The 15,709-nt window shown below is 35.5% G+C and overlaps 1 protein-coding gene across 3 annotated transcripts in view; it reads left to right on the top strand.

Annotated features, from left to right (window-relative positions):
* The window catches only part of ARFGEF2 (ARF guanine nucleotide exchange factor 2), a 106,075-nt gene extending 90,791 nt beyond the window's left edge, over positions 1 to 15,284 (top strand). For all 3 annotated transcript variants that reach the window (XM_072633623.1, XM_072633622.1, XM_072633624.1), the window contains exons 29-39: positions 2,687 to 2,817; positions 2,948 to 3,077; positions 5,716 to 5,851; positions 7,491 to 7,629; positions 7,730 to 7,784; positions 8,942 to 9,056; positions 10,218 to 10,348; positions 11,665 to 11,833; positions 12,931 to 13,069; positions 14,012 to 14,129; positions 14,659 to 15,284. In XM_072633623.1, coding sequence (XP_072489724.1) covers positions 2,687 to 2,817; positions 2,948 to 3,077; positions 5,716 to 5,851; positions 7,491 to 7,629; positions 7,730 to 7,784; positions 8,942 to 9,056; positions 10,218 to 10,348; positions 11,665 to 11,833; positions 12,931 to 13,069; positions 14,012 to 14,129; positions 14,659 to 14,835 — 1,440 coding nt within the window. In that variant the 3' untranslated portion in view covers positions 14,836 to 15,284. The remainder of the gene's footprint in view (positions 1 to 2,686; positions 2,818 to 2,947; positions 3,078 to 5,715; positions 5,852 to 7,490; positions 7,630 to 7,729; positions 7,785 to 8,941; positions 9,057 to 10,217; positions 10,349 to 11,664; positions 11,834 to 12,930; positions 13,070 to 14,011; positions 14,130 to 14,658) is intronic.
* The last annotated feature ends 425 nt before the right edge of the window (positions 15,285 to 15,709 follow it).

Genomic DNA, 15,709 nt, shown 5'->3' with positions numbered 1-15,709 from the left:
CCCTCCACAGATCAATGTCTCCTCCTGAAGCTTAGAGTCTTGAGAGTTGCCTAAGGCAGAGGGAAGTGTGACTTGTACAGGGGCACATGATCATCTTACGTCAGAGAGGGAGAAAACCTTACTCATTTTATACAATAATGTGCAGATTCAGTTAAAAATATGTAGTAAGCTCTACTAGCATAGACACTGGGGATAAAAAAAAGGAAAATTTCAGTATCCTTGCTGTAATGCTGCTAATAATGCTAATAATGGGTATTAAGACATGTAAGCCAATAACTTTAATAAAAGACTAAATGTGATAAGGTACAAGGGAACAATCCAAATGAAGTGCTAAAAAAATTTTAAGGAAGAGATTACTTTCAGAACTAGGGAAACATAGTCTACTTCATGGAGACAAGGGCCACCTGAATTGAGCCTTGAAGATAGGGAAGGATGTCAGTAGGTAGGGCATTTGGAGATATGGAGCATGGAGCATGGAGCATGGAGCAGAGGTTGATTTGGGAGCAAGTCACTTAATTTCTGTGGGTTTCAGTTTCCTCATCTATAAAAAGAAGCATTTTTTTTTGTAGATTATTTTTGTAGATCCTTCCAAGCTCTAACAATATATGAATCTGATAGCATTTTAGTTTATCTTTTTTTAAAAACAAGATTTTAAAAAAAAATTAAAAAATTAAAAAATAATATCATTTGTTTTTACATCACTTAAATTTCCCCATGTATACTTCCTTTTTGCTCCCTGCATCCTCCAAAGAGCTTCTCTTATAAAAAAGAATTTTAAGAGGAAAAAATTCAGTTAAAATAATCAATACATCAAAAAAAATGATATTATATACCCATGAAACACCCTCCCACATACTTCTGCAAAAGAGTGAGGAATCTATAATCTTAAATAGGAACAAATCAGTGATGCCATTATTACCAATTTTTTTTTTTAATTTAGAGGTTATTTTTGTAGTGTGATAGATTTAGTCAAAGAATCGTACATAGATTTAGAGCTGGAAAGCACCTTAGAGATTATTAGATCCAACTTCCTCATTTTAGCGATAAGGAAATAAAGCCAAGAAAGATTAATATACTTGTAGTCACACAACTAATAAATGTTTGAGGCAGAATTAGAACTCAGATCTTTCTGACTTTAAGTACAGTGCCCTCTCCATTACGCCATACTTCCTCATGGCAATGAATGCAATATCCAAGGGGTAGAAGGAAAAGAGGGCTGATGATGAAACATTGAAGAACACTCACCTTTAGACGTAAGATGAGCCAGTGAAGAAAAAGATTGGTTAAAAGTAAAAGAAAAGAATCACGCATTTTTGTTAAAGTTAAGCTCATAGAGCCCTTTCCTTCAGGAAGCCTTTCCTGATTTTCTTGGTTATTAAGGTTTTCTCCTTCTGCCTCAAATTATTTTGTATATGCTCAGGCATTTATATGTTGCATTCCCCTTCTCCCTCCCCAGTTTAATGTAAGCTGCTAGAGTTTATGCTATTTTTCATTTTGTTGTTATGTCCTCGTCCCTAGCACCACTCCTCTCACTTAATTGGCACTTAATAAATTACTTGTTGGATTAGACTGGTGTATCTCATGCCAAGGGGAGAGAGAATGAATAGTCACAAGCAGAGAATACCCAATACTGTCAAATACTGCAGAGTATCAAGAAGAGGTAAAGGATGAAGAAAGACTAATGAATTTATTAGGGGGTCAGCAAGGAGTTTTAAGAGAATTTCAGTAAGGTGATGAGAATGAAAATTAGATTGCAAGGGCTTGGGGAAAGACTGGGTGAGGAGGAAATAGCCGTCAGACTTTACTTTTTTTAAGTTAGTCCTTAAAGGGGAAGAAAGAGAGATGGAAGTAACAAAGTAGTAGAAGCAGTAGATTAGTGAAGAGTTGTTTAGTGTTAAGGAAACTTGGTCTTATTTTAATCAGACAGGAAAAAGATGGTAGTGGTGGAGAAATTGGATTTCCTACTACAGAGAGGAGAGAGATTGACTTCTAGACAAGACTAGGAGGTTTGTTGTGAGGCACAGATAGAGAAGAGGTAAAATGATACCTGAGTGAGGGAGATGAACTGGAGAAGGGGTTGAGGGATCAGTGATCAAGATGAGAGCAAAGAATAGGGTTAATTGAGTGAGAGCAGAGGATGAGTGGATAAGTTAAGGTGGGAGATTAGGATTTATCAGTCAAGGTTCTTAGAAGTAGTACAATAGTAAGTTGTGAGGATGGCCATAGCTGCCTGTAACTAAAGAGACAGACAGGAGAAAGACGGCTCTTGTTATTTCAAGTTTGATGAGCTGCATTCTTGAAAAGCATGAGCATTTGAACAGTCCAGTCAAGTATTTCATGATGCTTTGACCTCCAACAGTGTTTGTAAATATATGAGAATTTCTGATTTTCCAACTTTGACCCCTCAAGGGCTTTCACAATCTGTTCCGTTCCCAAGTTTCCCACAGCATTTTAAAAATCAGTCCATAGAAATTGACTGGTTTGACATTCACAGCTCCAAATGGTGGGTGGGCATTGTGGTCCATATATTTGTTAGATGTGGAAAGAGGACCCTGTGCCAGAAGAAGATAGACTGAATTACTAGGTGTTTAAAGAGAGAAATACAAAAGAGAGGTACTACCTCTTTTTCAACCTGCATTTTGTTATATAGTAGGTCTTAATGTCTTAGGTTTGATTTTTATTATAGGTGCTTCAAGAATACACAAGTGATGATATGAATGTAGCTCCTGGAGACAGAGTCTGGGTTCGAGGCTGGTTCCCTATCCTGTTTGAACTCTCTTGCATTATTAATAGGTGCAAGTTAGATGTTCGGACAAGGTAATTATATGAAAGGTGCATTCCATTGCTGCATTCTGTTAATTGAAATGATATTGTTTGTCGGTTGCTGAAGCTGACAGATTTTCCCTTTTTCATACTGCATTCTACTTTTTACCATTTCTCTCTGTAGAGGACTTACAGTGATGTTTGAGATAATGAAGAGCTATGGTCACACTTTTGAAAAGCATTGGTGGCAGGATCTATTCAGAATTGTGTTTAGAATTTTTGACAATATGAAACTCCCTGAGCAGCAGTCAGAGGTAAGTTAAATACTTAAAAAAAACTTTTTCTTTGAATTTTATCTTGATATTCATCTCCTATATTAAGACTTGAGCTATTTTTTTAAATAATGTATTTATTTTTAGTTTTTTACATTCTCTTCCATAAGATTTTGAGTTTTAAATTTTCTCTCTCCTCCTCCCTCCCCAAGATGGCATGCACTCTGATATAGACTCTACTTTTACATTCATATTAAACATATTTTCACATTACTGATGACATTAAGAAGAATTAGAGCTAATGGGAGGAACCACGAGAAAGAAGAAACAAAATAACAAAATAAAAGGAGAGCAAATAGACCATCTGTATTCAGACTCCAAAGCTTTTTCTCTGGATGGGGATAGCATTTTCCGTCTTGAGTCTTTTGGAGTTGTCTTAGATCCTTGCTTTGATGAGAAGAGCTAAGTCTACCAAAGTTGGTCATCACACAAAGTGACTGTTAATTGTGTACAATGGTCTCCTGGTTCTGCTCATTTCACTCAACATCATAGAAGTCTGTCATCAGCATCTTACAAGTTCATATAAGTCTTTCCAGATTTTTCTGAAACCATCCTGCTCATCATTTCTTATAGCACAGTAGTATTCCATTACATTCATATACCACAACTTGTTCAGCCATTCCCCAGCTGATGGGCATTCTCTCAATTACTAATTCTTTGCCACCACAAAAAGAGCTGCTATAAATATTTTTGTACATGTGGGTCTTTTTCCCATTTTTATGATCTCTTTGGGATACAGACATAGAAGTGGTATTACTGGGTCAGAGGATATGTACTTTTATAGCCTTTGGAGCATAGTTCTAGATTGCTCTCCAGAATGGTTGGGTCAGTTCATGACTCTCCCAGTAATGCATTAATGTTTTAATTTTCCCACATCTTCTCCAATATTTATGATTTTCCTGTTTTGTCATATTAGCCAGTCTTAGAGGTGTAGTGTGCTACCTCAGAGTTGCTTTGATTTGCATTTCTCTAATCAATAGTGATTTAGAGCACTTTTTCATATGACTGTAGATTGCTTTAATTTTCCTCTGAAAACTGCCTGTTCATATCCTTTAGCCATTTATCAATTGAGGAATGATTTGTATTCTTATAAATTCGACTCAGTTCTTTGTATAGTTTAGAAATGAGGGCTTTGTCAGAGAAAAAATTTGTTTCCACGTTTCTGTTTCCCTTCAAATTTTGGTTGCATTGACTTTGTGCAAAAACTTTTCAATTTAATGTAATCAAAATCATCCATTTTGCATTTCATAATGTTTTTCAGTCTTAAATTCTTGTTTGGTCATAAATTCTTCCCTTCTCTGTAGATCTGACTGGTAAACTATTCCTTGCTCTCCTAGTTTGCTTATAGTATCAGTCTTTATATCTAAATCATGTACCCATTTTGACTTTACCTTGGTATATAGGGTATAAGATGTTGATCTATACCTAGTTTCTGCCGTATTATTTTCCAGTAGTTTTTGTTAAAGAGTGAGTTCTTATCCTAGAAGCTGAAATCTTTGGATTTATCTTATAGTAGATTGCTACAGTCATTGACTGTTGTGTCTTGTGTACCTAACATATTCCACTGATCCACCACTCTGTTTCTTAGTTTTGATGATTGCTGCTTTATAATACAATTTAAGATCTGGTACAACAAGGTCACCTTCCCTTGCCTTTCTTTTCATTAATTCTCTTGATATTCTGGATGTTTTGTTATTGTTTTTTCTAGCTCTGTAAAGTAATTTTTTGGTAATTTGGTTGGTATGGTGCTGAATAAGTAATTTAATTTAGGTAGAATAGACTTGAGAGCTATTGTAATAATTCCTCGAGATGATAGGAAGTGCTCTTTAATAATTCATATTTGTGTAGCACTTTAAGGTTTAAAATGTTTCTGTCAATCTTCTACCTAGCATAAGCTAGGCAGGTCCTAGAGGATCTCCCTATTTTTTCATATTGGAGGGAAAATTAAAATCACCTTGCTCATTGCATTCTCATCAAAAATACAGTTAATTTCGGAAAAGGTGCTGGTCATTATGACCATTGTGTTCTAGTATGTTTACAAGAGAGATAACTAGATGATAGCTGACATTCAGTTCAACACTACTGTTCTTAGGAAGAGAGAGGATTTAGTTAGACCATAATCCCATTCCACATCCACTATATGGAACATATAATCTAATAGCGCTTCATGGTTTACAAACCATTCTGCTTAAATTATCTTTTTTGATCTTGGTGTCATCTCTGTTAAAAGTACAGTACAGGTATTCTACTCTTATAGAGAAGAAGATACTATTATGCCCATGTTCATATGAGTGTGTAGTAAGAGGTAGTTTCAGGACTTGAACTTAGGTTTCCTGATATTAAATCTTATGCTTTCTACTACACCATATTGCCTCTTTTGCAATATTTGTTGATGTACTCTGCTAGTTTCTGTGTTTGTTACTGAGCTGGCATCTAAAAATGTTTTTGTATACTATCCCCAAGATTAAATAGCTTTATCTATTACATTTTAAGCAGTGTTTTAAAAGGGAATTTGTTGTATGTCTGTTGTATGTTTAGTGGGCCTTGATTGCTTTGTTGCTGAAGATTTTTTAAATGGAAGTGATTAGGAAGCCTTTTAATATTTCTTTGTTTCTTCCAGAAATCAGAATGGATGACCACAACTTGTAATCATGCACTTTATGCTATTTGTGATGTGTTCACACAGTTCTATGAAGCTTTAAATGAAGTTCTGCTTTCTGATGTATTTGCACAGTTACACTGGTGTGTAAAACAAGGTACTCTTCAAATTTATATGCACTGTTTTTCTGTGTATGTTCATTGGTTAAGTAGATGCTAAGAATACCTCAGTATAATTTTTTTTTAAGACTCTAATGACCAGCACAGTATGTAATTTAATTGTATGGACCTGAAAAATAGAATCCTTCTCCCAAAAAATGTATTTATTTTTCTTTTGTTACAAGGATTTATAACTGTATCAAGACAGTCACTGCTGAAGGAAAGTCATGTAGAAGAGGGGTTAAGCTTATTCTTCTGGGTCCTAAAAGGGGGATGCTTTCTTGCAATTAGGGCTCACTAACAGTGAAACAGATCCCCTTAGAAGGATATTTCTTAGTCATTGAAAGTATTTCAGTCAGGACTGGCTGACCACTCCTTGGAGGCATTATAAAGAGAGGATTCACAGTCCAGATGGTAGAGGTCGTAGGTGATACATGAAGTCCCTTCCAATCCTGTTCATAGGTGCTGTGCCTTTATGCTTCTAGCCTTTTCAGGTCCACGTAAATGACCCTTTGCTTGAACAGTGTGGGGTCACTGTGGAAAATCATCCTAAATTTATGTCTATGTGAGCTATATCTTATGTATGACCTTGACTTCTCTCTGATATCTACTATCAGCTTCTCACTAGGCAGCTCTGAGTTCCTAGAAAATATATATTAAGGTGTTTTTATTTTAATAATTGGTTTTTCCCATGTACAAACAATTTTAACCAGTTTTTGTTTTGTTGTTTTGTTTTGTTTTTTAACAAATTTGAGTTCCAAATTTTAACCTCCCTTCTCTACCCTCTCATTGAGAAGGCAAGCAACTTGATAAAGGTTATACATGTGCAGTCACACGAAACAAATTTCCGTATTAGAACCTTTGACACCATTGTTGGAAAGCACTGGTACTTACCCTTTTCATCCCAGTCCCAGAATGTTATCTGAAAAGTGTTGATATGTTCCTTGTACTCGGCTCCCTATTACACTGTAATATCACATGTGTCTTGATAATTGCATTGAGTACTCATTGATAACCAAAACTTTTTCAGAGAGCTATCATGATAAAAATATAGGAAGCAGGAAATATTTAATTTAATTATTATATTTGGACTTGGATAATAATACAAATTCCACCCTTTGTATCTCAAGTATTTTAAATGACTTAAATGTAATTGTAATAATTTCGTGTAATAGTAAAACATTGCCTGAATTTCCCCCAATATCTGTCTTCCATGTCCATTTTAATATTCCTTGGATATCAAAGTAACTATCCGCAGTGGTGAATAAGGATAAAGTGTTGGGTTTGTCCTACTGTTAGTATTATATAAATTAGAACAGTAAGTGCAGAAAAAGAGTTTGAAATCCTATGAGAAAACATTATTTTCATCTAACTAGATCAGGGAAAGCTTCATGGAGGGGATTTGGACCATGGAGGATGTAGAGAGTATAGAGTTGGCAAAGTTGCAGTGATGCAGGTAACTCACTCTTATCTCTTCACTTAGAGTACCTGTGTGGCCCCACTGCTTTTACTGAAGGTTTTCGAAAAGCACAACCACCAATTGCCATGTTCTCACTCCCACTTTGTGGCATGAGGACGACACAGCTGGCAGAGAAAAGGAAGCAAAAGTTTGTTGATAGATGTTATCTTATTTTATAGATAATGAACAGCTGGCCCGATCTGGAACGAATTGTTTAGAAAACTTGGTAATATCAAATGGTGAGAAATTCAGCCCTGATGTTTGGGATGAAACTTGTAATTGTATGCTGGACATTTTCAAAACAACCATTCCACACATGTAAGTTTTAATGCAGTGGTTGATGTACAGTTTACCCTGCATTCAGTCCTACTTTTTTCATCAAAATTTTTCTTTCTCATTTCCACTTCCCTTGCTTTAGTTTGCTGACATGGAGGCCTGCTGGAATGGAGGACGATGCATCCGAAAAACATTTGGTAGAGTTGTTTAGTTTTTGCTTTCTTTTTTTTTTCTTTTGGTCCTACATCTTTTTAAAAAATCTGCCCAAAGGGTTCATAGTTCTGTAATCTGTGAGACACAAGTAGGTCATAAGCTGCAGAACTGCTAGTTCAAAAAATTGTAAGAGAAGGGAAGAATGATGTGGTGAATAAATGACAGGATTTAGGTACAGACGACTTAGTTTCAGATTCCATCTTCATAGATGAATGAATCAGCAGGAGATCCCCTCAGGCAGTGCCTGCTCACAGATTGACAGAATGGCTAAATAGATTGTGGCATATGGATTTTATTGAGTAAAGTCATGCAGTAAGAAATGGCAAATCAGAGGTCTGGATAGAAACATGGAAAGACTTGTGGGAGCTAACGAATGTTGAAGTAAGCTCAACGAACATAATGTAGACAAGGATCACAGTAACATAAATGAAAAGAGTGTTAAAAGAAAGCTGAGCTCTTAGTAACCAGTTTTGGTCCTATGGAATACATAATAAAAAGTATCTCTCTCTTTCCTCTCAGGGGTGAGTTGTGATGTATTGCATGTATTGGCAGACCTCTGTAGATTAGCTTTAACTGTTCTTATTTGTTACAAGGGATTTAGCGTTGGGGATGGGGAGTATGTTACAAAATGACTAGTGTAAAAAAAATTTTTTAAGGCATCAACTGAATATATGTTTTTTATTCCCAAAGAATGGGTGTTTAGTATTTAAGATTAAAATAAAATATCCGTTGTTTTGATATCTTCATAGAAGGAAAAATAATTCAAACTCTTCATCTCTTAAACATAATACCTTTTAAGGGCACTACAGTGAGCAGTCAGGGTTGATTTTATTTTGAGACAATTGGGAAAGTTAAATAAAATGCAAGCAGTGCTAAAGAAGTTAATGGTATAAAATAACCTTAATATATTATAGAAATGGAATCTTGCTTGAAAAATAAAATGCTTAGTATTTAATAGGAAAGTATGCATAGAACCTATATAAAATTGTAATGTGTTTTGGGGAGGGAGAGGAGGATGGAGAAGGGAGGGGAAAAAAATCTAAGATATATGGAAGTGAGTTGAATACTGAAAACAAATAAAATAATTTAATTTAAAAAAAAGAAAATGCTTAGTAAATACTCTTTTCTGATAAACTTGTAGGATCTGGATCTGGACCGCCAGTCTTTAAGCAGCATAGATAAAAATCCCTCTGAGAGAGGTCAGAGCCAGATTTCCAACCCAACCGATGACAGCTGGAAAGGTAGACCATATACAAGTAAGAATAGATTTTTTTTTTAAATTATCATTGTTATCATCATCATCAAAAAATTATTCTCAAATCTTTTAGGGTTGATGTCCCTATTATTCATTAATTTTAAAATACGTAAGTGCATACTGCATGCATAGCACTTTGCTAAATACTGGGAAAGAAGATACAGTGATAAGATTCTGGGAGCAGAGAAATGAGACAAATATAAGATAAACAAGAATGTGACAGTTGCATAGGAGGAAGACAGATATTAGGAGATCAGATGAAGACAGAATCAGTTTCCGGAAAGACTTCACAGCAGACAACTTCACCTTTGAACTTGAGGAGTGGGACAATGGGAGAGACCTGGAAGGAGAGTATTTCTGTTTTAAGTAAAGCTATGATGTAGGATTTGTTAGGGAGATAGGGTTTTTTCCTGTTTGATAGATGCTTTTAATATCTCTGAAAGCACAAGACAGAATCTTTATTTTTAAAGTAAATTCAGAATTTTCTCTTTAGGAATTTCTCACTAGCTTTTGAAATCACACATGTGCAGATCCCTGTGATAAATGATAGAAAATCAGAAGTTACACAGGACCCAGCCCCTACCTTTTAAGTAGCTTATAGTCCATTTCAGGAATGAGATCTACACAGGTAGTTTACTACACATTAAACTGTGACAGGTACAGAGAATAAATTAAATAGAGAGGGATAAGAGACTAAGGATAGAGAAATCACTTATCACTGGGGAAGAGATCAGAAGTCTTTAGTAGATGAGATGGCTCCTGAGTAGGTGGCTCTTCACAGAGCTTTTAGAATGAATGTAAGCAGGGTGACAGGCAGTTAGCTTGTAGTTGGAGTACTTCATGACAATCTTGTAGTCCTTGAATGTAGTGCAATTAGATGATTGAAACCGTGATTGGTATCTGCTTTCTACCAATTTTCTTGGCTTCTAATTTTTCACAAGTAAACTACTTGATTCCTTGCTGACTAGCTACCATCTGGAGAGGAATCATTTTTAAGTCAACTTTTGAAATTGACACATCTTCAGCCCAAACTGAACCTGTAGTTTCATTGTGTATTTCTAGTTACACGATATATCCAAATTCAGTTAAACTTTCATGGTCCTAATTACTTCTGTAACCGCCAGAGTTTATTTTGGGCTTTTAATTTGCCTTGTCCCGATAGACCAGAAGCTGTTTGCTGGCCTTCTGATCAAGTGTGTGGTTCAACTGGAATTGATACAGACCATTGACAACATAGTGTTCTATCCAGCAACCAGCAAAAAGGAGGATGCAGAACACATGGTGGCAGCTCAGGTAAGGTCTTATGTTTGGGGCATTACATCTTGTCCATCCAAACTCCCTTTTATTTTTGTTGGTGGTATAACATTTGGTGGGTACCTATCAGGTGCAGATGTCAGTCACTCATCATTGCAGATGATAACAAGGTTTATATAAGAAATTAACCCTTCTTTCAGGGAACTCATTCAAATAAGAGAATAAGAGTCCAACACAAGTTGTTAGTTTACACCCTATTATGTTACCTCAGTTTATTAAAGCAGTACAGAAGACTACATAAGGTCTGAAAGGGAAAGTCATTACCACTTTGAGGTAAATAGAAATTCTTCCTAGAGGAGGTGGCATCTGAATTGGACTTGGGAAGGAGATAGATAGGTATTGTGCATGCAAATAAAGGGAGACTCAGAGATTCTGAAGAATACCAGAGAAAGGCATGAGATTGCAGTACACTTGGAGAAGATTAATACAAAATAAGGATGGAAAGGAAGAATGACCTCTATGAGGAAATCACAAAGCAACACCCCCATCTGGAAGCCTTGAAATAGGGGAAATGTTCAGCAAGTGGGAAAGAGAGACCAGCCAGTATAATGGCAGAACATTGTCAGAAAACCTGGATTCAGGTTCTGACTCTGTGTGTTTTATTGAGTAAAATACTTTGCTTTTTTGAATAAAAATTTTTTCACATAGAAAATAGGGGTAATTCATGCAATAGATAACTCCCGTACCTGTGAAAAATCAAAATGGTGTCTTTTGAAGCACTCTGTAAACCATTAAGTGCAGTACCAACTATAGTTAGTTACCCTTTCCATATCACAGCTTTCTCCGTTACAGTTCTGTTGGTATATCATGAGTCAGTGTACATGGGAACTTTGGGGGGTTTTGTGGAAGCTGTAGATGACACCCAGAGCCCAGGAGATGGCACAGAGCCTGTGACCAAATACTTTGCCCATATTTTACAATACTCACAATACAGTAACATCCCATCAAAGAAAAAGAATCAATTCAGGCTTCTCCTCTAGTACAAAGGGAGGGCCAGAAATTTGACATGGATTCTCTCGTGATTTTCCTACACTTCTTTCCCCCGTGATGTGAAAGGGGTGACTGCATTATTATTTACTGTGCTTAAACTAGAAGCAGTTGGTTACAAATATGTCAGGAGGGATCCGGTCTCCTCCCCACCAAAAGACATCGCTGTCCTTACTGCCAGATGTATTCCATCTAATTTGAAATCTTAGCCTTTTCACTTGCTAATATGTAAAAACTACTTCATCTAAATTAGCTTCCTATTGTAAATCCTATGATATCCCTTAAATGTGCCTACTGTCACTTCCTAGAGAGACACTCTGGATGCTGATATTCACATAGACACAGAGGATCAAGGAATGTATAAATACATGTCTTCACAGCATCTTTTTAAATTACTAGACTGTTTGCAAGAGTCTCATTCATTCTCAAAGGCCTTTAACTCAAATTATGAACAACGAACAGTCCTGTGGAGAGCAGGTAAGTAAAAATTGAATTTTACTAATCTGAGCACTAACCTAAGGCATTAAAGAGAAAGTGTTGTACATTTTGTTCCATAACCAGAAAATAATATTTTCCTTGAGTTGTTTAAGGGGGAAATGCTTTAGAGGATGAAAGTCAAATTCAAATAATTAATCTCACTTTAAAATTGTGCTGTGATATACAAAGGGCCAAGGAAAAGTGGAAAGTTTTTGAGTTTTCTCCTCCCAAATTATGAGAGAGAGAGAGAGAGAGAGAGAAAGAGAGTGAGTGTGAATGTGTGTGTGAGTATGTTTGTGTAAATACCTGAATTTTCTGCTTTTTCTCAATCCTCTTTGTCAGACTAATAGAGTGACTTCATTTCTGTAAAATATGCCTTTAAAAAGTATCATACATTTTATTTTTCTCCCATATTTCCACTTTGTCCCAAAACGCCCTACCCCATTTTTTAAAAATTCCCCGAAATTTTATCTTCTCATCATATATAGTAAAACATCAATGAAGGTGAAATATATATATATATATATATATATATATATATATATATATATATATATATATATATATATATATATATATATACACATTAGACTTGGTTAATCTGTTTGGTTTGTTGTGAAATTTCCCATACTCTTGCACATTTTGATTGCTTTATTAAATTAACTTTATAACATAAGACTGAGTGAAGGGCATTACAGTAGAGTAGCCAGAGTGTCAGGATGACCTGGACTCAAGCCCTACTTCTGACACATACTGGCTGTATGACCCTGGGCAAGTCACTTCTCTGAGGATCCTGTGGACAGCTCTGCAAGACTGAGAATTACTGAATCTGCATTAGTAGAGAAAGTTCCCAACACCAGTGAAATCACAGATAGAAACCAGAAAACCCCTTGAAATAGAAATCTGTAGTTGTATCATAAAGAGCTGTTGTATTTAAGGAGAAAATAAATGTGATTACTCTGATGCCATGAGACATTCTGATTTATTTTGTTACCAGGTAGAATTATCTCATGTGCCATGAACATGAATGTATAAAAATGTATAGGCCTTTTTAAGAATTATTCCAAAAGTATTTAATTTGCATTAATGACTTTTAGGATTTAAAGGCAAATCTAAACCCAATCTTTTAAAACAAGAGACCAGCAGTCTGGCATGTTGTTTAAGAATCCTCTTCCGAATGTATATTGATGAAAACCGCAAAGATTCCTGGGAGGAGATACAGCATCGACTTTTAACGTATGGTACCTTGTTTTTTGTTTTTCGAAAAAAGGGGAGGGGTGGAGATGGGGTAGAAATCCCTTATTTAATGAGGATAGGAAGAAGAAAGAGTGTTTACTGAAAAGGATATTTATGTGTGTGTGTGTGTGTGTGTGTGTGTGTATAAAACATAAAATGTTAATTGTATAATACAAAATGGAATTAAAGTTGGAAGGGAATCTAATACAATGGGAATTGCCCTAATCTTTCTAGAATCAATATGGGTCTATTACTAGCTTGCTATTTGACCTTGCCTAGGTCCCTAAACTTTTATTTCAGTCTATTTACTTATCAGTAAACTAGAGATAGTAATGATTGTCAAGTAGAAACACAGCATCATGTGCTGAAAAAAAAAAGTTGGGTCTGAAATCAGTGTCAACTCTGCAATTTAGTAATTAACCCTATGCATTGTATTTATCATTATATTTCCAAAGATTCTATCATTCCTTCAGTAGATTTTTATTAATCACCTACAGAATATCAGTATTACATACTATCGTGGGTCTTTTAAAGATTAGAGAAAAATAGTATATAGTTCCTACACTCAAGGAATTTCTCTTTCCAATAGGAGAAAATAATACCTGTATATCAGTATCTATAATCCAAATCACATCTGACAGGTGTGTAAGAGGGGTATAAAGTTCTAAGAGACAGGTGCAATATAGAATGCTCTTTTCTAGGAATATCTGGAAAGGCTTTATAGAAAAAGGGATATTTGAATTGGGTCTTGAAAGAAATAGGTCAGCAGGTGGGAACAGAGGAAGAAGGTATTCTAAGCATAGGGAATAATGTACAAGCCAGGTAGGAAAGTAGGGGGTGTATTTGGGAAAATAGTAGTTTTCTCATGGTAAATATTTGGTTAGTGAATATTGAATGAATGAATCTATGTAAGTATCTTCCTCTCTGATTTTCCTCCACTAGTGTTTGTAGTGAAGCTCTCGGTTATTTTATTACTGTAAATTCAGAAAGCCATCGAGAGGCCTGGACAAACCTATTACTATTACTTCTAACCAAAACGCTCAAAATAAGTGATGAAAAGGTAAATATTGTAATTTATTGTATTTTGTTGTTAAGTGTAAGCATTATGTTTTACTTTACTCACTGCATCTCTGAATATTTTAAGTTAAGAGTTGAGTTTTAATTACAACTTGAATAACACATCTTGGCTTAGAAAGAATATAAGCTATGAAATTGGTTTGGAATTTAAAAAATTTATTACACTCTGCCATGAAAGGACACCAGAGTCCAAGACTCAAGATATTGAGGTCCTGAGTATTATAGTCCAGGAAATGTTTGAATACCTTTACGTTTTTTTATTACCAATTAACATGGCAGGTAAAAAAATACCAATAATGCAATTTCCCAGTGAAGATAAAGATTTCTGACATATTTATGAGCAGTTGGTTCTAAAGCTGAATGCAGGTTCTAGTGAACGATTATGTTATTGAATATTTACAGAAAATTATCAATGAACTCTAGAAAAAGACAAATCTGCATCTATAATTCTGTAAATGATAAGCTTCTCATCTAATTTTATATGATTCACAAGTGTTTTATTCTCTTTCCAGTTTAAAGCACATGCTTCCATGTATTACCCCTATCTGTGTGAAATTATGCAGTTTGACCTGATCCCTGAGCTTCGAGCTGTTCTGCGGAAGTTTTTCCTCCGTATAGGTGCCGTGTACAAAATATGGATTCCAAAAGAGCCATTACAGCTAACAGGGACACAGCTGCCAGGCTGGTAGTTCCAAGCAAGATGGGTCATTGTTGACCCTCCGTTCACAAAGGGAGAAATGCTCATTGGTGCTTTACTGCGAAAACCAAGGAAGCAGCATTTTGCATTTCAAACTGTGGTTTGGAAAAGTGTCCATCCTCCTCTGGCCAACAAAGAGCATCTCATAAAAGTAGCTTAACTAAGGGTTGGTAATATTTGATTTAAATTGTTGCATACTGAGCTAATAGTCAAATTGAAGTCTGTTTCACCTCTGTCATTCTGTTCCTGTTTGCTGATTCAGGTCTGTCAAATCTGTCATTGAAAGATGCTGTCGTTTTCTGTCTGATTCACATAATTGGTTGTAAATGATTTACCGAGAGAATTTCTATCTTTGAAAATACTGAATAGAGTTGTATAGGTTTGTGCTGTTTAGAGAGTATGTTAATAAAATATACTGTAATGGCTCACTGCCACCTAAAAGCTAGGCTGGATTTTTTTTGTTGTTCTTTGAGTGTACATTAAGCTAGATCAGGTTGGGTATGTGTTAATTTCAGATCAGCTATTGTTAATTCAGTCTGTAGAAAGTAGGGGGAAAGGAGGTTTACCTCTTGCTGTCTGAGAGTTTTTTAAAGTATTTTATAGACAGCTTTTATCAAAAGTTTAAATGTGCTACAGTTAAGATTGGGCAGTAACAGTGACTGTAGTGAATACCTCCTACCTCCCTAAGTATTAAATACCTTAGAGCTAAGCCATCAAAGAAGGCAAACATCTGAGGGAAATTGCTCAAACTGAAGTAAGAATGTATATGGAAAGTTAAAAAACATTTCCAAAATTTGTTGTCCAATCTATTCCCTCTTAAATATAGTATATTAAGTAATAGTGAAGATGTCTATTTAGCCAGAGTT

Source organism: Notamacropus eugenii, chromosome 1 (assembly GCF_028372415.1).
Source record: "Notamacropus eugenii isolate mMacEug1 chromosome 1, mMacEug1.pri_v2, whole genome shotgun sequence".
Lineage (NCBI taxonomy): Eukaryota > Metazoa > Chordata > Mammalia > Diprotodontia > Macropodidae > Notamacropus > Notamacropus eugenii.
Note: the sequence above shows the minus strand (reverse complement) of the source record. Positions and strands in the feature narration are given on the sequence as shown.